This window comes from Heptranchias perlo, chromosome 36 (assembly GCF_035084215.1).
Source record: "Heptranchias perlo isolate sHepPer1 chromosome 36, sHepPer1.hap1, whole genome shotgun sequence".
NCBI lineage: Eukaryota > Metazoa > Chordata > Chondrichthyes > Hexanchiformes > Hexanchidae > Heptranchias > Heptranchias perlo.
In genome coordinates, this window is record NC_090360.1 from 14495472 (window position 1) to 14523425 (window position 27954).

The 27954-nt window shown below is 41.1% G+C and overlaps 1 protein-coding gene and 1 long non-coding RNA gene across 3 annotated transcripts in view; one reads left to right on the forward strand and one right to left on the reverse strand.

Moving 5' to 3' along the window:
* Positions 1-1195: 1195 nt before the first annotated feature.
* tmem72 (transmembrane protein 72) lies at positions 1196-22574 on the reverse strand. The gene is made up of 6 exons (XM_067972605.1): positions 22385-22574; positions 22186-22288; positions 9334-9400; positions 9159-9230; positions 7362-7510; positions 1196-3167 (listed from the first exon to the last, which is right to left on the reverse strand). Exons 2-6 carry the CDS (start codon positions 22253-22255, stop codon positions 2734-2736), a joined length of 792 nt encoding a protein of 263 aa, XP_067828706.1. The 5' UTR covers positions 22256-22288; positions 22385-22574; the 3' UTR covers positions 1196-2733.
* A 3393-nt stretch (positions 22575-25967) lies between these two features.
* Positions 25968-27954, forward strand: part of LOC137304126 (uncharacterized) — a 43142-nt gene continuing 41155 nt past the window's right edge. For both annotated transcript variants that reach the window (XR_010958518.1, XR_010958517.1), the window contains exon 1: positions 25968-26212. This is a non-coding gene — a long non-coding RNA (uncharacterized lncRNA). The remainder of the gene's footprint in view (positions 26213-27954) is intronic.

Here is a 27954-nt window from a genome sequence, read left to right on the forward strand (position 1 = left end):
AAGTCTCACCATGAAATCTGAGCTTGTTTAAAGTTGTGCATTTTGGCAAAACTCAGCTAACGTCAACCTTTTCATGTTTGGTCTCAATTAAATTTCTTGTTCTTTTCCCTGCAAACTGTGAAATGGATATTTGGGTTTGAAACACATTTTCATTTTGTTCATGAGACAATGGTGATTTTGATCTGTTTGTGATGAGTTTGATTTAAATTCAATGAAAGACTATTTTACAATCCCTTTTCATTGTTTATGAAAAGACATTTGAAACAAATCTACCTTTACTATTTGTTTTTAATTTGGTAGATTATTTTCCTTTCCCCCTCTGTTTTCCTCTTTTAATCTCCCCACACCGCACACCTTCCCTAGCCCAGGGGTCAGGCTGCACCGCCGATCCCAGGTCTCTGCCATTGCTGATGCATAATCTCTTTGGGGCAGAGATCACATCATGTAGATGGTAAGTGTCTTTATAGATAACACTTGTTTCACGTGATCTCCTGGACTGGTTTCGATCGCCTGAGGGGGGGGGGGCCAGAGAGGAATTTTCCAGAATACTTTTTCCCTTATTGGCCTTGGGTCTTTTCTCTTTTTTTGTCTCGCCCAGGAAATTACATTGCTGCGGGGGGTCGTTGGGGTGGGCGGAGGTTTTTAGGCATGATGGTCCCGGCCATCATGGCGTGGGCAGGCTTGATGGAGCAGCTGGTCTTTTCAACTGCAATGCAAGCTACAGGCCTTTTTTTTTACAATACCAACACCATGATGGTTCATTTCTAAAGGAATAGAATTGAAAAGCAGAGAAGTTATATTAAACTTATATAGAACCTTGGCTAGACCACATTTAGTTTACTCATTGCCCGCTCTCTCATTAATAGCCTTTCCTTCAGCCGCAATGCCCCTCTCCTGGGACCCTTCGTATTCCTCTGCTTTGTTACCTCCATTCCTGCTTTCAAAAGCCCCCTACGAACCCTTCTGTTCAACTGATCTTTTGGTCCCGTCCTAAACTTCCATATCCTTTCTCCTGCTCGATGTCTGCCTTGTGGAGATGGTTCCCTTGTGTGAGAAGTGCAATAGAAATGCAAACTGTTTTGTTACTCAATTGAACAAATTGGAATTCTCCCCTCTGATGACAGTGCACTGTTAATAGTGTTTGTTTAAAACTTTTATATTCTTTCACTGTACATATATATTAAAAAAAACACAATTTTTAAAATAACACATTCATTAGGCAAAGCAAGTTTTTTTTGTCACAATAAAATGTTACAACATACTCCAATAATATATAAACCAAGTGCACCCTACACCTTTAATAATGTGTTAAAGGGAAAAACCTCCATTTTTGTCTACTATACATTCATTGTGGATCACCCATGCTTGAGTTTCCAAATCCTTGAAGTCTTGTAAATTTTTAGTGCTTGTTTTTATCACCACATGTTAATACCAGCTTTGTTACTATTCCTTACAGAACTAGGTGAACCATGTTTTCATTGGTAATATAAGCAGAACTAATAGTTTTTTACCATGTGAAAGAGCCTGGTGTAAAAAGGGGAGGATGAGAGGAGGGGTTGATGAGGAAGAACAAAGAACCTAAAAAGGATAAGATTGGACCAGGAAAGAAAAAGTGAACCAACAAAAGTGATCACAATGTTGACCTTTAGTAGCAATGTACACATTTCAAACTCAGCTACACAGTCATTGACAGTCTTTATCCAATTAATTGTCCTCCATGCAGAATTATTCTCGTTTAGGTCAAAAACACAAATGAGAGATAAGACTTGCTCAGGTCACTATATCTGGCAAGGTTATAAATGCATTCAAAAACAATGTGCTTATGATTTTGTTACGAATAGTAACCAGAGCAATTCTTCTCCTTATATTCTATATATTGGTGGTATGAAATCCCTTTATTCTCTCCCCAGCCGCCCTGGGTGAATGCAGTGGGTGGTCCACTATTGCTGTTTCAAACTGGCCACTGGAAGTTGAATGACAACTGCATAGTTAGAACCCCCCTCTGCTCTTTCACTTCAGCCTATAGGGAGGCACCTTGATTCCACTCGGCACTTTTCTAAAGTCACACAGCTCAGAGAAACAAGTCAGTAGCCTGCGGAATTGAACCCGTGTTTCATTAACTCCCATCCTCCCCCTAACCCCACTGCCAGGGCTCAGCATGCTGGTCAGTGCCCTAGTGAGTCACACAATCATGCTGCTACAATCAAGTTTTTAGTGGTATTGGTTATGGGGGTCAACTTGGCTCATTTGTAGCACTCGGAGTCAGAAAGTTGTGGGTTTAAGCTGCACTCTAGAACTTGAGTGCTGTACTGAGGGAGCGCTGTATAGTCAGAGGTCTAGCAAATGAGACATTAATCTGAGGCACCATCTGGTTATTCAGTTAAACGTAAAAGATCCAATGGTACTTTTTCTCACGGTGTCCTGGCCAACACTGATCCTTCAACCAACATTACGATAAAAGGTTAACTGCCCACTCATCTTACTGCTGATTGTGGGACCTTGCTGTGTGCAAATTGGCTGCTGTATTTGCCTACAAAACAACCGTGGCTACATTTCAAAAGCAATTCATTGACTGTGAAGTGCTTGCAGGTATCCTGGAGATGTGAAAGGCTCTATACAAAATCAAATCTTTCTTTCTGCATATACCTTGAAGTCACCAATACACTGATGCGAATATTCAGTCATAATGGCAGTATTTTGTGCTTTGATTATACTGTAGTGCAAAATAAACCCTCACTTCGGTATAATTGGTACTTTGTCAGATGTGGTTTCTTCCGGCTCCATTTCTTGCTCTTCTAGGCCGTCAGGCTCAGATGGTATAATTTTAATTACACTTTCCTCAAATGGTGTGTGTTTGTTCTTCACAGTCATGTTTGTATTACCGATGGTGCTATCTTGAAGGGCCCTTTTTTCTTCATTGGCTAAAGGTCTGACTTTGTTGAGTTTGAAAATGTTACGCGCATAGTTTACCAAAGCTAGCTTTTTCTTTTTGATGTCATGATGGAAGCTATACGTCTGCTCCGTCTCACCAGCATCCGTCAGGATCACAGCATTGACATACTCCTGGGAACATCTCTGTGAGTCTTTCGCATCTGGCATTTTCTTTTGAAACCGCTTTCTCAAATTGAGCACAAAGTATGCGAGACCGCTTACTATTAACATGGCGCCTGAAACAGATCGTTATGGCAACATTAATGTTGTAATGTTCCTATATTCCTAATGACATTCAAAATTAAACCTCTTACTTTGTGGTTGCTGTTAATGTTGTTCTCTTTTAATTGAAGACAGATAATTACATTAATTTTTCAATGAAGTAAACTTAGCTGTCAGCCTTGGCTCAGTGGTAGCACTCTCGCCTCTTACATTACAATACTGACTACATTTCCAAAATACTTCATTGGTTGTAAAGCACTTTGGGGCATCCTGAGGTCATAAAAAACTATATAAATGCAAGTCTTTCTTTCTGGGTCAGAAGGTTGTGGGTTCAAGTCCCACTTGAGACTTAAGAGCACACAATCTAATCTGACACTTTAGTGCAGTACTGAAGGAGTGCTGCACTGTCAGATGGATGAGGTGTAAAACCGAGGCCCTGTCTGTCCTCTCAGGTGGACATAAAAGATCCCCTGGGCCTATTCGAAAAGAGCAGGGGGTTCTCCCGGTGTCCTGGCCATCATAACTAAAAACAGATTATCTGGCCATTATCTGATTGCTGTTTGTCCTGAGGCTGTGAAAGGCACTATATAAATGCAAGCTCTTTCTTTAGGTCTAAATTTTTTGTTTTCATCTTGACATAGAGCCTCAACTGCTGGGAGCAGATAGCGGAAAATCAAATAGGAGCAGCCCATGAGTAGAAAATTTACCCTTAAACTTCAAGATTGCACTGGTGAAAACCATAAATCTGGATTCGGACATCTAAGTCGGTGTAGTTTTGATTTGAAATGCTAATAAAATGTTTTTTTATACGAGTCCAAAATTACTGTTGGTGATGTTAGTGCTTTAATGCTTAATGTATTTGTATGACATTCCTTTGTCTGCTATTTTAGTGGAGGCGTTAACCCATTTAAAATAAATGATCACTGTTATACTTATTCATATTTGTTTCATGGGTGACTTTAGTTTTCCTGGAATTCAGTGGCATGATGGTTCAGTGCGCTTTGGCGGGAAGTGTAGCTGAAAAATTTGTTGAAAATATACAGGACTGTTTCCTGACTCAACAAGTCAATGAGGTAACCAGGGGTAATTACATATTAGATCTAGTGTTTAGTACTGAGCCTGACTTTGTATCAGGCCTCCTGGGTAACAGTAACCACAATATTATACGGTTTCAATTGGCTGATAGAAGCAAAGGTACTGAAAAATTACACATTTCAGAAGGGCAAACTTTGCTAAAATGGCAGAAGATTTGGAACAGTTTAATCGGCTAACCCTACTGGGTGGGTGATGAAACTAATGTAGAATATAAGTGGAAAGTTTTTAAGAACAAAGGTAAAAAATGTGGAAGACAAATATGTACCCAAATTCAAAAGAAGGGAGTGTGGTAAGAAAAAGCCAAGGTGACTGACTGGTCATGTACAAAGACAAATAAGGTGCAAACAAAAATGTTTTTATAAACTAAAGGCATCGAATATTCAACTAAACAGAGTTAGGTGCCAGGAACAGCTAAAGGAAATTAAGGCCGCTATTAGATCGGCTAAAAGGATAATGGAAAAGAGGAACGTAGACAATTGTGGAAGTAATGGGAAATGCTTTTTCAGTTATATGAAGTCAGAGAACTGTCAAAAACTGCATTGGACCATTGAAGGATGCTCAAGGGCAAATTACGAAGGACTCACGGAATATGGCGGAGATATTAAATGAGTACTTTGCATTGGTCTTCACTCTTGAAGACGATGCTCTACTGTTAGAATTCAATGATGTTGTTAATATTAAAACTGTTAATAAAGCATAGATGCACATATTGTTTCAAATAAAATTAGGAACCTGCGAATAGATAGGGCAGCTGGGCTGGATGATATCCACCCAAGAGTCCTTGGGGAGATGGGACACGTGTTGTGCGAGCCCCTTACCTGTATTTTTAATAGTTCACTGCACTCTGGGATGGTACCCTTAGGCTGGAAGGAGGCTAATATAGTCCCCATCTTTAAAAAAGCAGACAAGATGGATCCATGTAACTATAGGCCCATTAGTTTGACATCAGTAGTAGGAAAGATGCTTGAGGGAATCATTAGGGACGCAATATGTCATTACTTAGATAGAAAAGGACATATTAGGGACACCCAGCATGACTTCAAAAAAAGGTCATATCTTACAAATTTGATTGTATTTTTTGAACAAGTCACCGAGATGGTGGATGAGGGAAGTCCAGTAAACATTGTTTACTTGGACTTCCAAAAAGCTTTTGACAAGGTACCGCATAAGAGGCTTCTCTACAAGATCGAAGCCTTTGGTATTAGTGGTAATATATTCTCCTGGATTGAGAAGCCGTAGGCAGAAAGTAATTATAGATGGATTTGGGTCCGTTTGGAGACCGGTCATCAGTGGTGTCCCACAGGGATCTGTGTGGGGACCGCTGCTCTTTACTATTTTTATTAATGATCTAGATTTAGGTGTTGGGGGTATGATGTGCAAGTTTGCAGATGATACTAAGGTTTGTGCGAGTGTCAGGACTGTAGTCAATGCTCAACTGCTTCAGGCGGATCTTGATGTGTTGGGGGATTTGGCTCGTGACTGGCAAATGATGTGTAACTTGGAAAAGTGCAGTGCTATGCATGTGGGCAGAGTGAATGCTGAACATACATACACCTTTCAAGGAAAAGCATTAAAGCAGGTAGTGAAAGAAAGATCTGGGCGTTCTAGTACATAGATCTCTAAAGGTTCATGAGCAATGCCGCGAAGCGATAGCTAGAGCAAATAGGGTGTTGGGGTGCATTTATAGGACAATTGTCTAAGACAAAGTACACTATTTTATCCTTGTACAAGACCGTGGTCAGGCCCCAGTTAGAATACTGTGTTCAGTTTTGGACTCCTTCACATGTTGGGTGATATTGAGGCTTTGAAAAGGGTGCAGAGGAGGGCCACTGGATTAATTCCCCACTTGAAGCATCTTAGTTATCAAGATGAGCTTAAAGAGATGGGACTCTACACTTTAGAGAAGCATAGACTCAGGGGTAATTTGATCAAGTTTTATAAGATGAAGACGGGAATAGATTGTGTTCGAGTTGACAGTTTGTTCCAATTAAATACGTTAGGAAGGACCAGGGGTCACAATTTTAAGTTGTATAAGGCCAGAATTAAGTTAGATGTCAGGAGGTCGTTCTTCTCTCAAAGAATAGTGGACCTCTGGAACAGGCTGCCGGCTTGTGCGGTCGATGCCGATTTGCTTTATTCCTTCAAGCAAGAGCTGGACCTGTTTCTGACTGGGGCGGAGATCACCTCATGCAAAGTTAGGCACTGCACAGAATTATCAGGGCCAGAGCGATCACCTGGAGTAGTTTCGATCGCCTGTGGGGTGGGGGTTGGAGAGGAATTTCCTGGATTTCCCCCCCCCCAAATTGACCTGGGTTTTTATCTGATTATTTTGCCTCTCCCAGAAGATCACGTGGTTTTGGGTGGGGTGGGGAGTGTGTATATTGTGATGTACAAGGTATCACAATTGTGTGGGACAGGCTGGATGGACCAGAGGGTCTTTCCCTGTCCGTCATTGTTCGTACGTTCATATATTGTCATAATGCATTGTGGTGATTTAAATTGTCTTACTGACAAGATAGCCTGATGGCGCAGTGCACTGATGTACTATTGTCTTTGACCAGAGATAGGCCAGATGTGCTTTGGAATTCCCACTCATGATTGTACATTTGATTAGTTCTGTCTTGGGCCGATTCTCAGAAAGTAACATTTTCGGATGCAGTATATGAGTAATTTGAGGCATATGGTAAGTGTAGCATGCGTGGGAGGAACAGATAACTTTGGATCTATGGTTCCCAAAGTTCTCCACCACTGGAGTTTTCCTTACCTCATGTCTGGGTCTGTTGTAGACTAATTGATAGAGATTGTTTGCTCTGATTAGTCAACAACTCTATTATTGTTGTATTATGCGACTACCAGGGTGGTAGATGGACCTTGGTCTTTTATTGTCTAGCAATTCCTATGTTCTGAGGATACATCAAGGAGAAGTTCTAAGTGCACAGGGACCAAAAGGAGAACACAAGGATGAATCACCCTTTACTACTCTCACATATCTCACATCAAAGGCCTGCAAACTTGTTGCTGCCCACCTGTCCTCTCACTTGTTTGTAAAATGGCACACGGCACACGGGAGGGACCAGAAAATCAACTTGCAAATTAATAAGTATTTCACTCACCTGGAATAGTCGCATGCCAAATAAGGACCGGGTGCAAGAAGCAAGTCACGGACAGAAAGATGAATGTAAGAAATTTCTGTAACCCATTGGGCCTCACAGTCTTCTTCCACAGGTTCCAAACCTTGCTGTCAGTTTTTTCAAATAAAGTGCTAAAAGGACAACAGCGATTTTTAGAATTCTACTGCCTACAGTAATATCACAATACAGGAGAGAGGATAAGAAACCAAGACAGAAGAATTCATTTTAACTGGTGGATTTAAATACACTTTTTCATTTTTAACCAAAATGGATTTAAAGCAATTTTTCATTTTGAGATGTGATTTTGGACCCTCTCCTGGAACAAGATGCAATCTTGTTTGCTTACTACAACCACAACTTGATCTGTTTTCTCAGAATTGAGGCTTTTTTACTGGTCACAATATGTGGGCAAGCTGCTGATTCATAGCTCTTTCCACTAAATATTTAGCATGTGAGAAGTCAGCATTTGTTGATTGGACAAAATGGAATTAAAACAAAAAGAAGACGAGCGATTTTATAGTGGAAATGTATGCTATTTCTCACTGTAAATGATTGATATTAATGATATGATTCAATGGGCAAAATATATTTTTTACGTGCTAGAACCTAAACTTAGAAGGTGTGTGTCTGTGTCTCTGTGTGTGTGTGAGTGAGAGAGAGAGAGAGAGAGACTGGAATGGGGTTGGGAAATCAATGGACATGAGAAATTTTCAAACAAATAAAGACTGAGCTGATGAATTTCCTCGAGGGTTCGCCCAATTGGCTGGTGTAACTTCGACGGAAACCCCAGTTATGGGTGTTTTTTTTTATTCGTTCATGGGATGTGGGCGTCGCTGGCGAGGCCGGCATTTATTGCCCACCCCTAATTGCCCTTGAGAAGGTGGTGGTGAGCCGCCTTCTTGAACCGCTGCAGTCCGTGTGGTGACGGTTCTCCCACAGTGCTGTTAGGAAGGGAGTTCCAGGATTTTGACCCAGCGACGATGAAGGAACGCCGATATATTTCCAAGTCGGGATGGTGTGTGACTTGGAGGGGAACGTGCAGGTGGTGTTGTTCCTCTGTTCCTGCTGCTCTTGTCCTTCTAGGTGGTAGAGGTCGCGGGTTTGGGAGGTGCTGTCGAAGAAGCCTTGGCGAGTTGCTGCAGTGCATCCTGTGGATGGTACACACTGTAGCCACAGTGCGCCGGTGGTGAAGGGAGTGAATGTTTAGGGTGGTGGATGGGGTGCCAATCAAGCGGGCTGCTACGGGTGTAAACAGGGTTTCTATCAATCTTCCACCAAAGTTAGGGCAGCCATTCAGGAGAACGCCCAAGGGAATCCAGTATGATTTTTTTTTAAGCCATGGGTGTATTTTTCCTCACTTGCCATTTTCATTGAAAACTTTATATAGTCTATTCTTAATTCAAGGTTAGTTAATTCGAATTGCTGTATTATTCAAATTGTTTTTCATGTAAAAAGTGACTTAGGAGCAGAAAGTAGAGTAAATTGCATGCTCCCAGTAGCATCAGATTAAAAGTATTTATGCTCCATGATGGAGATTTTTAAAAAATTCGTTCATGGGATGTGGGCGTCGCTGGCGAGGCCGGCATTTATTGCCCATCCCTAATTGCCCTTGAGAAGGTGGTGGTGAGCCGCCTTCTTGAACCACTGCAGTCCGTGTGGTGAAGGTTCTCCCACAGTGCTGTTAGAAAGGGATATCATCAGTGCTGTTGTCAGTATCTGGTATCAAGACACATAGGATTATTGTAGCAATGGGGTCTTGAAAATCATATTCCTACTTACGGGCAATGCTGGACAATCACAACATCAATAAAATACGGGCCTTCCAAAATAGTAAGCACTGCTGCTGCAAATCTTAAAACAAAAAGGAAACATTAACAGCTCAATCTCTCCTGTATAATTTATACAGCTATAAACCATTAACAAATATAAGGAAATCACACCTTTCCATACTTACAGCAAGTACACAGACAGTTTTCTGAACTGCCCTTGAACAGCAGTGTCTATCCCCACTCCCAGAAGCACTACATGTTAAATGGACAGAAAGTAATATATTAATAATAATTTAATGCTGGTTAAACAGTTCTTTCAGTCTCTTACCAATTAAATTTGAATGAAGCTTCATTTGAAAACAATATGATTCAACCAAATCAACCTACAATCAATGATTCAACTTTCGAAAGGTAGCATTTTCATATCAGGGTTAGAACCAGACTTTCAAAATTAAAATTGGCACCAGAGTTAGCACTTTGAGTGAAAACTAGAATTTGGTTGCTATCTGATGCTCTCTTTTCACGGCAGACTTCAAAAAAGACAGCAGGAATCACATAAAATGACTTGGATATATAATGCCGTTCATTCATTGTTTTTGGGTGAAAATCCTAGAATCCCTACCTAACACAATCATGGCTTTGATTCAAGAAGGTAACCTTCACCACCTTTTCAAGGCAACTAGGGATGGATAATAAATGCCGGCCTTGCCAGCGACGTTCACAACCCCCATGAACAAATTAAAAAAAAACACGCATTTGAAATCTGTGGCAGCAATCCTAGCTCACGCATGCAGAGAAACTACTGCTGGGGATTGCTCCTGATAACGTTAGCTGCCTTCAATGTCCTCACACCACCACAGAATAGCACTGCTCCCTCTAACAGGTAGGTGGCAGAGTCTGATCAGGGAAAAAGGTTCCGAACTCCTTTCATGAGGAGTGCACAGAAAGAACTATTTGAGTATAAGCCATACAAATGTAACTGAGGCCTGTATTAGTGATGATTGAATCCTGCTAAATATCTCTTGGTCATATGGGCTTTTCATTAGCCTTATGGTTTCTTAAAAAAAACTTCTATTTGTAATGTTCCCCCCAACAATTTCTCTCCACCCCTTCTATCCTGGTGACGTTGATTCTGTGCTGTGGTAGAGTTCCACCAGTGACAGTACGTTGCCAAGTGGCCAATATAGATATGTGATTTTGAGCATCTACAGGTTATCTGACTACAGGGGGCATCACTGCTGAACCAATGTTCACAGACGTACATGTTCAATGGGATCATTCAGGTACGGTAGTGTAGTTGTTATATTACTGGACGCGTAATCCAGAGTCTTGGACTAGTAATCCAGAGAATATGAGTTCAAATCTCACTGTGGTAGTTTGAGAATCTGAATTCAGTTGGAAAAATCTGGAAATAAAAGGCTGTTAACAGTAAGAGTGGTGTCAGATTGTCATAAAAACACAACTGGTTCGCTAATGTCCTTTAGGCTGCAGTCCTTAGCTGGTCTGGCCCAAGTCCCAGACCAATGTGGTTGACTCCTAACTGCCCTCTGAAGTGGCCTAGCAAGACTCTCAGTTGTATCGAACCTCCAACAGCAGTTCAAGAAAAAGGCCCACCACTACCTTCTCAGGGCAACAAGGATCGGGCAATAAGTGCTAGTCTGATTTTCTGCTCCCTAATCCAAGGGAGATGACTCCAATTGTAATGACCTAACTGAGATCAGTTAACTTAGCAAAGGGCAAGGATCAAAGCAGGGACTTTGCTGGTATATGTAGCTTGGCTATTCACTGGGTAAACACACTGAGTCATTTGGGGAGCCAGCATCTCTTATTAACCTTTTGAGCCTTTCGTAGATTTGGAAAATGTGAACACAACGTTCACAGACTATAAGCAGACTATTCCTGAAGACCAGTGCAAGTTTTCCTACATTTCTTTGTATTTTTCCCTTTGTACCAACAGGAGTGAATGCTCACACAGAAAAGAATGCTGCTTTATGCCACACGTAGCATAGTTCTGATATTTTACTGTTCAATGAAGACGTATACAGTGATACCTGCTTGTTGTGATCATGCATGGATATAATGCTTCAAACGTGTTTGCCAGCACCCATTTACATGAACTCTCTACATTTTCCATTGTTTGTGTTGTTTCACTTTGTAATAGGCTTCCCATATAGAATGAACTCTGCTCATAGCTTTCAACTCTAAGCCCCAAACTCAGCATTCTGAGCAGAATGCAGTTCAGCAGTTTAAGGGGCTGGTAAGCACACAGCTTGCTGATAATAGTAATAGTTTCATCTAGTTGAGACTGGTCATCTCATTGAGATCATTGATCATTCAATAAAAGTTTCTAGTCAATTGAAAATTTCAAAACTGAGATTGATAGATTTTTGTTAGGCAAAGCTATCAAGACCCTCTTCATGACTACTGTTTCCCACACTTGGCTTTATCCTGATGATTCTATGCTGAACGGTCGCTATGGCTTTAATTAAGAGAAGAAACTTGAAGAATTGGACTCGACTTGAATGGAAAACATGATCCAGTCTTTAAAATTTTGAGATGATGTAGATATAAAAAGGTACTTGAGCTGGTAACTGTTCCCAGGCCTATGCAAATGTTACCCTTGATCTGACCATGGGCGAGTCATTGCATTCTGGGTTCACTCGCATGTCATTTTCTCCATTTGTAGGAGAGTTGCCAAATCACCCACCTAAAGTATGCCTCAGTTAAGGAAATCACTGTACAGGGAATTGCAGGGTCCATTGCATGCCCGACTATTGCGTGGTATAATGCATTGCAAGACTACCAGAGAAAGTTCAATTTGCAATAAGTGCAGAATCAATTAAAAACCCTTGTGTCTTAGGGGAACTGGATAGGGCAGTAAGTTAATGCATTACTGTTTCACCAGCAGGATCTGGTTTTGAATCAAGTTCAGACTGATGGTGTGCATGTTTCTTCTGTCTGTTAGCTGTAAGGGCCCTATGTGGAATTAATATGGGCAGTATCAATCTAATTCCTAATTGGCATGAGCTCACAGCACAAATGTCTCACTAATTGGTAAGCTCACTCAATAGAGGCCATAATACAGCTGATGTAGATACAGAAAAGTTGCATTATCACAGTAGGGGATGCTATTGTGTGAAGGACATTGCTGGGGTACAGCAAAGAGAGATGTCACTCATTCTATACTTGACCTGTAAATGCTTGCCATGGATACTAGGTGCCCAACATGATAGAATGTTGTATTTCATATTAACAGCTGGTGCTTAATTTCAGAGAAGATGATGCAGCCCATCAAGGGTTAAATCCTTTATTCTGCTTCACCCATGAATCAGTGAGCTAGCAGAATAATGAAGGCAGTAATTATCTAGACAGTCTGCTGGTTCAGTAACAGAACTGGCGATGAGCCAGAATAATCTATTTTAATAAACTGTGTAAATCGTTCATAACAAAAGATGCAGTTCTAAAGACAATCAGATTTGATGCTGTAACAACACTAAGATGCATATAATGGGCCCATGGAAAGGATCAGTGAGAAATAAACAGAAAATACAGAGTTTGAACTTGAAACTAATGGAACCTCAGAGGCCCATTTCCTCCAAGTTGTGGGCTCTGTATTGGGTAAAGGACAAAAGGACGATCTAAGCATGAGGTGAACTGTCAACATTGAAGGAGTCACTTTATTGGGGTCATAAATATAAGATAGTCACTAATATATCCAATGGAGAATTCAGGAGAAACTTCTTTACCCAGAGAGTGGTTAGAATGTGGAACTTGTTACCACAAGGAATAGTTGAGGCGAATAGCATAGATTCATTTAAGGGGAAGCCAGATAAACACATAATACGGAGCAAGGAATAGAAGGATATTCTGATAGGGTGAGAGGAGGCTCATGTGGAACATAAACACCGGCATAGACCAGTTAGGCCGAATGGCCTGTGTCCGTGCAGTAAATTCTATGTAATTGCCAGCAGAAGCAGGAACGCTGGCTGATTCTTATTTCTTTAAACATGGGATACTGAGACCAATTGGAGTCTGCCCACTGCTGCTCCAGCTCCACCCATCTAACTCAGCACATCTGAGGAATGTGAACTGTGACTCTCCCCCATCCATGTGACTCAGTTCCACATTAGAGAGTGTATTTACCAACTGAGATATCGGAGGAACAATTGAGGTTTCTTTGCCAGAGCATGTGACTTTACCAGGAATCAGTGCCTCGGAGCGTTGAGGTCTAACATGATAATCAATCGGGTTGCAGTTAGTTCTCTGTGCATGTCCTAGTTTGCAGAGATTTTTTTAGGCTCCATCAGTGCTGTTGCTTGTTCAACCCACCAGAGGACACTGTTGAGTGGTGCAAGAAGGGAGTCCCTCCTTGGCCAGTTTTTTCTCTGCATGTGCTCCATGACTCTCAGCCCAACAGATTTGAGTTTGGCTTTGAACTTTTGAGTTCATCATTCTAATACTGTAGCTACCAAGCCTCTAAGCTGTAGAACTGTTACATTACACAGGGGTGATGATTCGACCTAGTTTCCAAATTAAAGAATATGTTTAGTGTAAATCGACCAGATATACACAAATATAAAGCAGCCCTGCTCCGGGGTCCAAACAGTGGATTTAAACCAGTATATTCTGGATAAAAGTTAAAATTTGGAACAAATGAGTGGAATTAAAATTACGTGTGCAAAAGGAACATTGATTGTTAATCCTTTTCTTGGTATGTTTGCAGGTCTGTCCTGCTAAGCCTCTATGATCAAGAGGTTCAGGTCCATCACTGACATCTTGATCAAGCTAAACTCTTTGCACTATTTACAACAGCTTCTTATAGAGACCACATTGTAAACTAAAATGGACTGATTAATTGACGACCTACTATACATTGCACAATGGGAGTATTCCAGTCGCACAGCCCTAAGTGGATCTGTCATCACAAGCCAAACCGTCTTAAATCAAATTGGACCATTGGTCAGTCAGAGAAAATAGTGTTTCCCACTGACTCAGATAGGAGGAAAATCACCTAATGTGCTGCCTTCATTAAATATTACCATTGGCACCTAGGTGCTATTCCCCAAGGATCAGAATGGATCAGTCACAAGCCTGTTTTGGTATCACTGGCATTGGAAAGGGTTGACTTAGGGCTGAGTGGTTCTAACCTCCTCTTCCTTGGAGTGGGATGACCTTTTTTCACCCGTATGGATCATCAGCAGTCCCTCCTTTTCTCCACTTTGTGCTTCCACTGCTAAGTTTGGTGGCTTGATGGACTGTGAATCTCAGTGTGAATGGCAGGCAGGCACTGCCACTGGCAACAACACGCTGAGATCGGGAGGGATAAATAACAATCAGCCAGGGCTCCTGCTCCTCATGAAGGTGTGTCTGCTTGGACCTTGGGTGAGGACAGAATCTGGGCTAGCTGTGATGTTCCCATGGTTAAATAGTCAACTAACAACAGTGTAGGCTCACACATGAAGAATGGTCACAAGTGAAATACAAGAGGTCTGTTGGTAACTGTGGAATTGTACTTTTAGCATGGTTTAGCATCTTTAATAGAGGAGGGGAAATAAAAAGATACAACTTTCAGTGAACTGATATCATGTGATAGTATCATAGTAAGTACAGCACAGGAAGAGGCCATTTGGCCCATCGTGCCTGTGTCATCTCTTTGAAAGAGCAATCCAATTAGTCCCATTCCCCTGCTCGTTCCCCATAGCCCTCTAAATTTTTTCCCTTCAAGCATTCATCCAATTCCCTTTTGAAAGTTTCTATTGAATCTGCTTCCAGCACACTTTCAGGTAGTGGATTCCAGATCATTACAACTCGCTGCGTAAAAAAATGTTTCCTCATGTCGCCTCTGGCTCTTTTGCTGATCCCTTTAAATCTGTGTCCTCTGGTTACCAACCCTCTATCCCTGAAAACAGTTTCTTCTTATTTGCTCTGCCATGACTTTGAACACCTCTATCAAATCTCCCCTTAACCTTCTCTGTTCTAAGAAGAGCAGCCTCAGCTTCTCCAGTCTCTCCACATAACTGAAGTCCCTCATCCCTGGGACCATTCTAGTAAATCTCTTCTGCACCCTCTCTAAGGGCTTGACGTCCTTCCTAAAGTGTGGTGCCCAGAATTCAACACAATACTCCAGCTGAGGCCTAACCAGCATTTTGTAAAGGTTCAGCATAACTTCCTTGCTTTTGTACTCTATGCCTCTATTAATAAAGCCCAGGATCCCATATGGTTTTTTTTAAACAGCCTTCTCAACTTGTCCTGCCACCTTCAAAAATTTGTGTATGTGCACCCACAGGTCTGTCTGTTCCTGCAACCACTTTAGAATTGTACCATTTAGTTTATATTGCCTCTCCTCATTCTTCCTACCAAAATGCGTCACTTCACACTTCTCTGTGTTAAATTTCGTCTGCTACGTGTCTACCCATTTCACCAGTTTGTCTGCATACTCCTGATGTCTGTTACTATCCTCCACATGGTTTACTGCATTTCTGAGTTTCGTGTCATTTGCAAACTTTGAAATTCTACCCTCTATACCCAAGTCCAGGTCATTAATATATATCAAAAAGAGCAGTGTTCCTAATACTGACCCCTGGGGAACATATAGGAATGAGATGACCATTTGCCTACAATTTCCACAGTTTGTTTTAAATTTGTTTACTTGTACTCGTCGAGCATTTTTAAAACATTACTAATTTTTGCAAAAATAGCACCTGCTGCTTTGCAGTATTTTGTACCAGAGTTATTGTTTACTCACAGGAAGGGAGAAACTCAGAGAACTTGGTGTGGTGGGGCTTGGCATGCTTCTGAGCTATTGACTTGTGCAGAGATCTGTTATGGTTCGTATGACCATTAATCTGTGGCTCTTGCAGTCCACGACTGGGAAAGACCTGAGAATTTCTGGATCGAAGGGTTTTAAAAAAGGTTCTCTTGTCGGTCTTTGCTGTTACTATGGTAACATTAAATATTAACGTTGTGTCTGCAATATCTATAATCGATAGCGTCTCTGCTGGTGCTAACACACAAATCATGCTCCTCTGTTTTTTTGCTACCCAAAGATAACCCTCCAGTGTTTTGCCCGACATTCCTCCTGGCCTGCAGACATTTTGACAGATGCTATCAATTTCTACCAAGGGGAAGAAAGACTTGCATTTATATAGCATCTTTCACATTCTCAGGATATACGAAAGTGCTTCACAACCAATTACTTTTTGCAGTGTAGTCAATATTGTTTTTGTGGGGAAATGTGGCAGCCAATTTGCGCACAAACAGCAACAAGATGGATGCCCAGTTAATCTGTTTAGGTGGTGTTGGTTGAGTGTTGGCCAGGACAAAGGGAGAACTCCCTGTTCTAAGTGCCATGGGATCTTTTACATCCGCCTGAAAAGACAAATGTGGGTTTAACGTCTCATTCGAAAATGGCACTGCCAGCAATGCAGCACTCTCTCAGCACTGCACTGAAGTGGCATTTTAGATTATATACTGCCATCCTGAAGTGAAACTTGAACCCACAACCTTCTGGGTTCAGAGGCAAGAGTGCTCCTACTGATCGAAGTTGATGCTTCAAGGTATGCAATGAGGAAAGTGCCCCATAGGTATTATTCCTTATCCAGGTGAAGCTGGAGAAATTCAAACCCTCTAGGAAACGCAATTGTCTATTGTCTATTGTCTATTTTAGTGAACACCGGGACTTGTATTTGGGTTTCCATATCAAGGGTACAACACCCATTGGGGGTGAAATGGGCCTTTGATGAAAGTGCAAAGCAGACAATAGCGAATCAGCAGCCCGTTTAATGCCACACCCAATTTTCTTTTCCATTGAATTTATAAACCCCCAGCCCCCTTTTCCAGATGACGTCACTGATTCTCTTGGAATTTTCTTTTTTTATTAAATGGATGTTTTTTTTTCATTTTTTAAAAAAGGTTCTGAGTTCTCTCTAACTATTTCCAGGACTGGTTCAGTATCTGTTTTAATTTTCCTGGATTTTTTGGGGGAAAAATTTCACTTCTTAGGATCTTATTTCACATCCCAACATTTGGCTAGTCCCTCACCAAGCTAACCAAGAGTGAATCATTCCCGAGTTCACTTCACGTTTAGAGAGCCGATTCATACTGACTCTGAATAAAACCCTTCTTACTTCCTGGTTTTCAAACTACTCTGAAGCTTGTTGACATTATTGTGCCATTACGTATCCATCATAACATTATGATGCTCAGAGTGCAGAGTTTGAAAAATATTTCATTCAGTATCTCCAAGAGATATGTAATTAGTTGTCCTTAAATTTCCATTTTTGCCTGCCTTAGTGCCATAGTTCCAGCCATGCCCTCACTCCACTCTGCACTTTTGCACCCAAACTACAGAAGACTGCATTTGCAAATCATTTGACAATCAGCTTTGCCCAGATGGCCCAGTAGGTAAGTGTGTGGGTTGGTGTACTTCTGAGGTGCCCTTGAACCAATCCCCAGTTTGTGGAAGGTGAAATAAATTACATGCTTGATTTGTTGTATTTCTTAATTTTTTTTTGTTTGTTTTCTGTGATTTTTCATTTGTCCTGTGCTTATGTCCCAATAATTTATATAAGTGGTAAACAGAAGAGGTCCCAGAATGGATCCTTGCGCACACCACTCCCCACATCCCACCAACCCGAAAACATCCATTTACACCCACTCTCTGATTCTTGTCCCACAGTAATTCCTCTAACCATGCAGCTACATTCCCATTATTAAAATATGCCTCAATCTGCGTACAGTGCTGAATACATTGCTGTGTAGAATACCGTGTACAGTGCTGTATACATTGCTGTGTAGAATACCGTGGACACTGCTGAATACATTGCTTTGTAGAATACCGTGGACAGTGCTGTATACATTGCTGTGTAGAATACCGTGGACAGTGCTGTATACATTGCTGTGTAGAATGTCGTGTACAGTGCTGTATACATTGCTGTGTAGAATGTCGTGTACAGTGCTGTATACATTGCTATGTAGAATGTCGTGTACAGTGCTGTATACATTGCTATGTAGAATGTCGTGTACAGTGCTGTATACATTGTTATGTAGAATGTCGTGTACAGTGCTGTATACATTGCTATGTAGAATGTCGTGTACAGTGCTGTATACATTGTTATGTAGAATGTCGTGTACAGTGCTGTATACATTGTTATGTAGAATGTCGTGTACAGTGCTGTATACATTGCTATGTAGAATGTCGTGTACAGTGCTGTATACATTGTTATGTAGAATGTCGTGTACAGTGCTGTATACATTGTTATGTAGAATGTCGTGTACAGTGCTGTATACATTGCTATGTAGAATGTCGTGTACAGTGCTGTATACATTGTTATGTAGAATGTCGTGTACAGTGCTGTATACATTGTTATGTAGAATGTCGTGTACAGTGCTGTATACATTGCTGTGTAGAATGTCGTGTACAGTGCTGTATACATTGCTATGTAGAATGTCGTGTACAGTGCTGTATACATTGTTATGTAGAATGTCGTGTACAGTGCTGTATACATTGCTATGTAGAATGTCGTGTACAGTGCTGTATACATTGCTATGTAGAATGTCGTGTACAGTGCTGTATACATTGTTATGTAGAATGTCGTGTACAGTGCTGTATACATTGCTATGTAGAATACTGTGTACAGTGCTGTATACATTGCTATGTAGAATGTCGTGTACAGTGCTGTATACATGGTTATGTAGAATGTCGTGTACAGTGCTGTATACATTGTTATGTAGAATGTCGTGTACAGTGCTGTATACATTGCTATGTAGAATGTCGTGTACAGTGCTGTATACATTGTTATGTAGAATGTCGTGTACAGTGCTGTATACATTGCTATGTAGAATGTCGTGTACAGTGCTGTATACATTGTTATGTAGAATGTCGTGTACAGTGCTGTATACATTGTTATGTAGAATGTCGTGTACAGTGCTGTATACATTGTTATGTAGAATGTCGTGTAGAGTGCTGTATACATTGCTATGTAGAATACTGTGTACAGTGCTGTATACATTGCTGTGTAGAATACCGTGGACAGTGCTGTGTACATTGCTATGTAGAATGCCGTGTACAGTCAGTACGCATTGCTGTGTAGAATACCGTGTATAGTGCTGTATACATTGCTGTGTAGAATACCGTGTACAATTGGTATATATTGCTGTGTAGAATACTGTGTACAGTTGGTACACAATGCAGTGTAGAATACCAAGTAAAGTGCTGTGTACATTGCTGTGTAGAATACCAATTGCAGTGCTGCATACACTAGTCTGTAAAATGCTGTATGCTTGCAATGTGGTATTAATTTAATTATGATTTTGACATAAATCTGGCACAATTTGACAGTATGACAATCAAATGCATTTAATTTCTTTGGAACTAACAAACTATTTTATTTCAATTACATGGCTCAAACCTTGTTTTCGGATTGCGTCACCTGCAGCATAATGGCCGGAGTTGACATAATATAAAAGTAGTGCTGCCAGTTTCATTAGCAGTGGGAATCTGACCCCCTCTTGGGCTGGCAATGCGTCAGACACATGTCCTCCAGTTTCCTCTGTAGTGTAGAATGGAACCTCATTCAGACAAAACTTAAAATGTACCAAGAATAAGGTTTAAGGTATTTTACCCATCTGGTATCAGCACTGTTTTACTGCCCTAACACCATAAATGTTTCCACGTTGATTCTGAACCTTTTCCCAACCGGATATTTGAAGAATTTCCAGGATTTTCAATGTACAATCCCGTTTAACTACTTTGGCCAGGAACGAGTTAAAGAAAGTATTTAATCTGTGGAGCACTAGCGAAATCTTATTTAAACATTTATTGCATAAAAAAAATAATGGATCACTAGTTTACTGGATTGTACTCTAATAGTGAGAAATTCAGGAGGGCAAAGTTTAAGTGGCTTGTAAACATAATCTGGACCCTGAGGTTAGATTAGAACGTTTAACTGATCAGGGATTTGCTTTTTACAGAAAATATCTACTGCTTCTCATCCTTTATTGCAGAAGGGGATGATTTGTAGGAGGTGAATGCTGATGTTGGCTCTCGTGATACAAAAGATCATTTCAAAATCTGCATTAAAATGCTGGCGGCTGCTCCAATAACAATGTTAAATCAGTGATTGAAATTCTTCTGTGCACTGTTTCAACAACATTTTTAAATGGGTTCATGACTTTGTTAGCGAGCTGAGGGGTTTTAACCCATTAGTGCTTTGTCCAAATATAAATCCTTAAAGTAAATATCATTACTTTTTATAATAATATACACTATTCCAGTTGTGAGTGTGAGTGAGGGGCTTTTCAGCTTTTGGGCCTGTTATGCTGTCAGTGCACTATAGGTGTGATTCGATGATTTTCTGTGGGACCCCATATCACAGAAGCACCCCGTATGTCTGTGATAACTAAAAGTTATGAACTAATTTTGACTTCGCTATAGATTAGCAGGATTCAACACATTCAGTAAATATTCTGCAATATTTTACCAGAGAACATCAGATGTGCTCGAAAGTTGAATTCTATTTCCATATCTGGGGAGACTCACCTAACACCTCTTTTGTATTTCTGGACAAGAGCCAAGGAGAAACTTGTTGTCTGATAAGCAACCTTTCCCTCACCTCTAGCCTCCAACTTCTCTGCCACATTCTTTCTTGTTTCTCTTCATTTTGTTGACACTACTATGGCACTGATCTTGTCCCTCATAAGGTCCATATTACCCACTGTTTCTTGTCCCTCCAGCCTCACAGTGTTGAAATCAATACTCATTGCACTGTGTCCTCTTTCAATTCACTCTTTCTCAGGACCTCAGAGCTGTGGAACTCTTTAAACATAAGCTTGGCATCACCCAATCACTTCTTGATTCTTCTCATCTTCTATCCTGTTCCTTTCAACCTGTTCTGAACTATGGGCTTTGACCCTTTACCTAGATTTCTCCAAAGAACATTGAGGTGCAGCATCTCAAAATTACCATCTACACAATGTAAAAGACATGTAGAAACATTAAAGTGAAAACAAGTGAGATGAAGGAAGGACAGAGAGGTAGCCCACAATGAGCAAAGCAAATAACACTCTTACCTCTCTCCACTTAAGTAAATGATAAAAATGAGCATTTCTGTTAAATAAACATATAAACCATTTTATATCTGCACCCATTGTATTCAGACCTTCTAACTGAATCATTTTTGTCTGTTTGTCCTATTAAATAATTTTTTTTTAACCCAGGTTCCATACTTTATTTTCTTTACAAACGGAACATCTTTTGAATGAGTTTTAATATACTGAATGACACAGGACCATACCCTAGACTCATGTTCAACTACTACCTGCCCCTTACCCCAACCTTAAGCAGTGATCTGCAATGCCACACCCAACCACCTACTTTCTGGCATCCTCAATCATAGAGGTTTTCAAATTGGAGCAGGAGAATCATGAGATGATCCCAGCAGGTTCATGAGGTCGTCAGATTTCTGCCCATCTAATTCTGATTTTATTTTTCACTTACTAGTGTGTTACTTCTGTTGCTGGAAACTAATAAAAATCATTCTCAGTAATGAGAGTGCAGTTTTCTGTTGGGTAGCTGGCACTCCCTGTCAAAAGTTAGACCCGAGAACTTTTCAACATTTGTAGTGGGTCCTGTGCAAACATAGGAAAGTTTGAAAAACGCTGTTATATCAGACTGCCCTGTAAAGTTTTTGCTGTGAAAAACTCACTTCTGTTTTCAATTTATTAATAACTGTCCATGCAAAAACACGAGAAATAAACGGTATTAAAAATAACAATGCTACCAGATGGCAGTAAGTTAAGAATCATCAGTGCAAAACATTTTATAGAACAACCTTTTAACCCAGTTAAGAACCACTGTGAGGCATTGTACAACAGTAAGTTCTAATATTTTGATCCAAATTCCAGGAGTGAAAAATGCACTATTCAGTTAATAAGGGTTGCCTGTATACGAGGTTCAATTCTCAGAAGAAGAGTGGTACACCACAAATCACAAGTTATTGGCGGCTGACACCAATACAGTTCTGGTCTATTTCACATACCTGCAGCAGTTACTATCCCAAGGATCCTGCAAATACGATCCAACACTGCCCAAAATCTTGTAGCAGCCATTCGGATCAATATCTCACCAATTGGTCCGAGGATCTCTTAAAAATCAAACAGACAACATTATCCTCCAGACGGCTATATCCGCATGTCAGGCATACATCTCCACAGAAAGTTTATAAGAATCTCATTTACCTTTGAAAGCAGATTTCTGCACCAAGATCTTTAAGTTGACACTGTGGATTGTAACTTGGCCCTCTGCCTCCGCCCCTCCACACACACTGTGTTTTGCAAACAAGGATTCTTCAGTGGTTTACCCATCAGACTGTGGATTTTACCAGTTACTACAGCTACAACCTACCCCAAGGTTACAGCGACTGTACTTTACTGTTTGTTTTCTAAAAAACAATTTGTTTAATCATTAGCCAAAAACAATGTACAAGTAGGGTTAATGGCAATCTGCAGCAAATCTCCTCCCCTCGCACACTCAGACCACAGGCAGTGAATAAAATCTTTCGGTAACTGTTGACCAGGTTTCAAAGATTAAAGTCTCTAGTAAGGATCACAAGAGGATTTACATGCACAACAATTCCCTCGGTTGTTTCTGTTATTACATGTTTTGTGTTTGTGACATTAAAAGCGGAAGTTTTTGCAATTTATCTCTCAGAAATGCTTCTTGCAGTGATTGTAAATCTTTCTCGGCCTGTATTTTCACACTGCTTTTGCAGTCCTGTGTCATTCAGTGAAATTTCCTGAATTTGATGTTTGAAATGGTGCACCGACCTCTTAGTGTGTCACTGCACTGTGCCTTGGGGGATGTTGACTCTTTTCCCCGCCACCCTGATTCCTCACATGGTTGACTAATAATTGCTTTTGGAATGGTAGAGCTGTAGGAAGGAGGAGAAAAGTACGTAGGACGGCATATTCAGAGCTTAGATGGAACAATAGAAGAAAGTTCAGAGGAGAACCAGCTAGTTGTATTGATAACATAGAAAAGAACAAGAAATGTTGGAGGCTAGGGGTGAGAGAGGGGTTGTTTATTGAATCAAAAGCTTTCCCTATGGGAACGATTTGCAAATCTTGAGTGGAGTTGAGCTTTAAAAGAGTTAAATCTTGTTGAAGCGTTCGACAAGGAGGACAAAACCAAACTTCTAGGAGATATAAGAACGTAAGAACAAGGAGCAGGAGTAGGCCATATGGCCCCTCAAGCCTGCTCCGCCATTCAAAAGGATCATGGCTGATCTTCTACCTCAACTCCACTTTCCCGCCCTGTTCCCATATCCCTTGATTCCCTTAGTGTCCAAGTATCCATCAATCTCAGCCTTGAATATACTCAACGACTGAGCATCCACAGCTTTCTGGGATAGAGAATTCCAAAGATTCACAACCCTGTCAGTGAAGAAATTTTTCCTCATTTCAGTCCTAAATGGTTGACCCCTTATCTTGAGACTATGACCTCTAGTTCTAGACTTTTCAGCCAGGGGCAACAGCCTCACAGCATCTACCCTGTCAAGCCCTCCAGGAATTTAACACGTTTCAATGAGATCACTTCCCAGTCTTCTAAACTCCAGAGAATATATGCCCATTTTACTCAATCTCTCCTCATAGGACAGCCCTCTCATCCCAGGAATCAATCTAGTGAACCTTTGTTGTACCTCCTTAGGTAAGGAAACCAAAACTGTACACAGATCTCCAGGGGTGGTCTCACCAGAGCCCTATATAATTGCAGCAAGATCTCCTTACTCTTATACTCCAACCTCCTTGCAATAAAGGCTAACCTAATTGCTAAGGCTAACCATTTGCCTTCCTAATTGCTTGCTGTATCTGCATGTTAATTTTCTGTGATTCATGTACAAGGACACCCAAATCCCTCTGACTACCAACATATCTTATTCTCTCACCTTTAAAAAAATATTCTGCTTTCCTATTCTTCCTACCAAAGTGGATAATTTCACATTTCCCCACATTATACTCCATCTGCCACCTTCTCGCCCACTCACTTAACCTGCCTATATCCCTTTGCAGCCTCTTTGTGTCCTCCTCACAGCTTACTTTCCCACCTGGTCCTCTCATCTAAGTCATTGGTATAGTTTGTGAACTGCTGAGGCCCAAGTACTGATCCTTGCGGCACCCCACTAGTTATAACCTGCCAACCCGAAAATGGCCCGTTTATTCCTACTCTCTGTTTTCTGTCCGTTAACTAGTCCTCAATCCATGCTAATATATTACCCCCAATCCCATGAACCCTAATCTTGTGTAACAATCTCTTGTGTGGCACCTTATCGATTGCCTTTTGAAAATCCAAATATACTACATCCGCTGGTTCCCCCTTATCTACCCTGCTACTTACACCCTCAAAAAACTAATAAATTTGTCAAACATGATTTCCCAGCTGTAACAATAGAGGAAATGTGGAGGTTCTATTTAAGATCAGGGAGAGAGCGTGGCCAAGAATGTCAAGATTAAGGACAATGAGTGAAGCCAAAGATAATAGCTGCTTGTTAGATTTGAGTGATAAGGAAAATAAAACTGTCAACAAGATTTTCTTTGCCCCTTTGGGGCAGTGATTCAGCCATCGAGCAGTGAGAGAACAGGCATTTGTGAGCACCCAGGACGCGTGATTGGAACGTGCCAAGGGCGGATAAAATGGTTACAGGGCACCATTGGCAGAGGGCTGTGGGACATCCTGCCAACAGACCCACACTTCAGGCTGAGAAATAGAGCTCGGAACAAGCCGGGAGGCACAATTAAAAAAATATTTTATAAATGAACAATTGAGAAGTCTTTGTCTTGGTGAAAGGGTCCAGTTGCCAAGATGTAGTGCAGGTGCAATGAATCAAATGCACGATATCACGGTCAATAACTGTTCACTTTAAATAACAGGAATCATATCAATTATTTTGAAGTGTTTTTTGCACCTTCTTGAGCCTCACCTTCTGCTTATATTACCGTTTCACGATATCATAAAAATAAAATGCTCCTTTGCATCAGGAATTTACTTAGAAAATGAACTGTGTTTCCTCAATGGCTAGGTAGGTAAATGTTCTATGTGGGATGTTACTGTGTCATACAGACAGAGAAGGCACCAGGTCCATGGCCTCTGCTGAATGAGCTGATCAGCTGAGATTGCGGTAGGGCAGAATAGCTGGCTTCAGGTCCCCTAGGCCAGAGAAAGGGGAAGAATTTCTTTTAAAAAATGACCCAACCTTTCCACTTTTGATTGCTATCCAGTGACACCTGCTGGAAAGTGCGTGCCTGTAGATGTCAGGTGAGGATAGGGTCAGCTGTGGTGCCCTCTGCCACCAAGAAGCTTGCCAATACTCACCATTGTGGTTGAAGTCTAGACTACCTTACTTAGGTGAACTACTGTAGAGGAACCCTGCGCCAATGGATCCAAACTCAAATACGGGTCACAGCCTTCATGGCGGGGGGGAGGGGGAGAATTTTAGTTGAAAATGGTAACTTTTCCATTGTTGATCGATTACTGGTGAACTGCGAGGAATAGAGAAGGCCGAGGCTCCTGCTCTATGTTGGTCACTGGCTCCCTGCAGTCAAAAATTTCATTCAGAAACATTACTGGCTCCTCTGTACTGATTCTTGGTATCTCAGTATCTTACTAATTAGCCCTTATGGATTGATCCTTCTTTCCTTTTTTAGCTCAGCAGTTCAAAGTTTAATATTTTCACGTTTGGTTAGTACTTTACAACAGGGGTAATGATAAACTAGATTTGCGTGATTCAATGTGCAAAATAGAAGGACGTGTATTGCCTGAGGAACAGCATGGAGGGGATAGGCTGTGAAAGGGAAAGCTTGCCATTTTCCTGGCTGGGGTGGAATTTTCCTCTCATTTGTAATGCATGAGGGGAAAGCTAGGCTGGAACACTCAGTCTGCTAATATAAGGGATCCTGTGTGTAATCTAAGTTACTTACAGGGAATTAAATATTGTAAAATTACAAACCCGAGTGAAAGGCAGAACAACAACATCAAATTCCTCTTTCTATTTCATTGGACATGAATATTCAGTGAGTACGTGCCAAATGACTTGCAGACAAAAGACATTTTGTGCTTAGAATATAATGTGACAATAAATTTGTGAATTATTAATTGGTAAATTCAAATTGGCGAAATGCATTCTGTGTCAGGATATTTGCTTCACTAATGACTTGCTCTCCTTCTAAACAGACTGAGTTTTAGAATATTTTAAGAGTCTGCTAAGGGTTGTTTTATTGTGATTCTATTAGAATAGTTTGAGAATGGATACTAAAATCATTTATTCCGAGGTTCTTTTCTCACAGTTTCCATCTGCCCTCTCCCCTCCAGCCTTGTGCCTTGTCTCGTAAACAGTCCCCATCCAAGGGAACTGATTACATAGAACGCACAGCACAGAAGCAGACCACATGGCCCAACTGGTCTATGCTGGTGTTTATGCTCCACACGAGCTTCCTCCCACCCTACTAAATCTAACCCTATCAGCATATCCTTCTATTCCTTTCTCCCTCATGTACTTATCTAGCTTTCCCTTAAATGCCTCTATGCCATTCACCTCAACTACTCCTTGTAGTAGCGAGTTCCACATTAACCACTCTCTGGGTAAAGAAGTTTCTCATGAAACTTGTTCCACCTCTATTCACACTCACTCAACTGTCTTGGCCTTTTCTTAGATTACACACAACTGACAACAACAACATCGTGCATTTATTTAGCACCTTTAATATAGTAAAACGTCCCAAAGCGCTTTAAAGGAGTATTATCAAACAAAATTTGGCATCGAGCCACGTAAGGAGATATTAGGACAGGCGAACAAAAGCTTGGTCAAAGAGGTAGGTTTTAAGGAGCGTTTTAAAGGAGGAGAGAGAGGTAGAGAGGCAGAGAATGAATTCCAGAGCTTAGGGCCCAGGCAGCTGAAGGCACGGCCGCCAATGGTGGAGTGATGAAAATTAGGGATGCATAAAAGGCCAGAATTGGAGGAGCGCAGAGATCTTGGAGGGTTGTAGAGCTGGAGGACGTTACAGAGATAGGGAGGAGCGAGGCAGTGGTGGGCCCTGAAAACAAGGATGAGAATTTAAAAATTTTGAGTTATAACCAGGTAAACCTGCAATATTTATATTAATTAAATCCTAGGCTGCTCAAAGATAGGTAGGATGTGTGTTTGCATACTCAATGAGTCCTCAATCTCAGCCAGACATTAGGGGAGGAACCAAGGGGAGAGCTGAGACTCGTTTCTACAGGAAGAAATGGAAAAATCACAGAGCAAATCAACCCCCATCACTCTTATTTATTTACAAAGCACTCTTTCTCCATCATAGGAAAGACATGGGTTGTTCCATGGCATTGCACTTCAGGGTGGCTGTGTTCCAGACTCTGTATCCCTTTAATGAGGGAAGAGATTGTTCTTTTTTCTTGAATATCAAGAAATGTGGGTGAACCTCTACATTTATTCTTATCTTCTTCATAATTGCAGCCTTGATAATCTGCAATCTGGAAACATTGTACGTGCAGAAATACTACCAGAGGCCTCCCTTGGCTACATTGGCTCCCGGTCCAGCAACGCCGCGAATTAAAAATTCTCATCCTTGTTTTCAAATACTTCCATGGCCTCGCCCCTCCCTATCTCTGAAACCCCCTCCAGACCTACAACCCTCAGAGCTCTGTGTTCCTCCAATTCTGGCCTCTTATGCATCCCCGATTTCTTTCCATCCATCATTGGCAGCCGTGCCTTCCGCTGTCTAGGCCCTTAGCTCTGGAATCACCTCCCTAAGCCCCT

Bases quoted from the DNA above. Each gene is read 5' to 3' on its own strand.
- tmem72 (XM_067972605.1), bottom strand. From the start codon at position 22,255: ATGGCTGCTACAAGATTTTGGGCAGTGTTGGATCGTATTTGCAGGATC. The intron at 9,231-9,333 runs GTAAGTATGGAA...TTTTGTTTTAAG, and splicing joins AAACTGTCTGTGTACTTGCT to ATTTGCAGCAGCAGTGCTTA. The intron at 7,511-9,158 runs GTAAGTAGGAAT...TTGTCCTTTTAG, and splicing joins GTGATTGTCCAGCATTGCCC to CACTTTATTTGAAAAAACTG.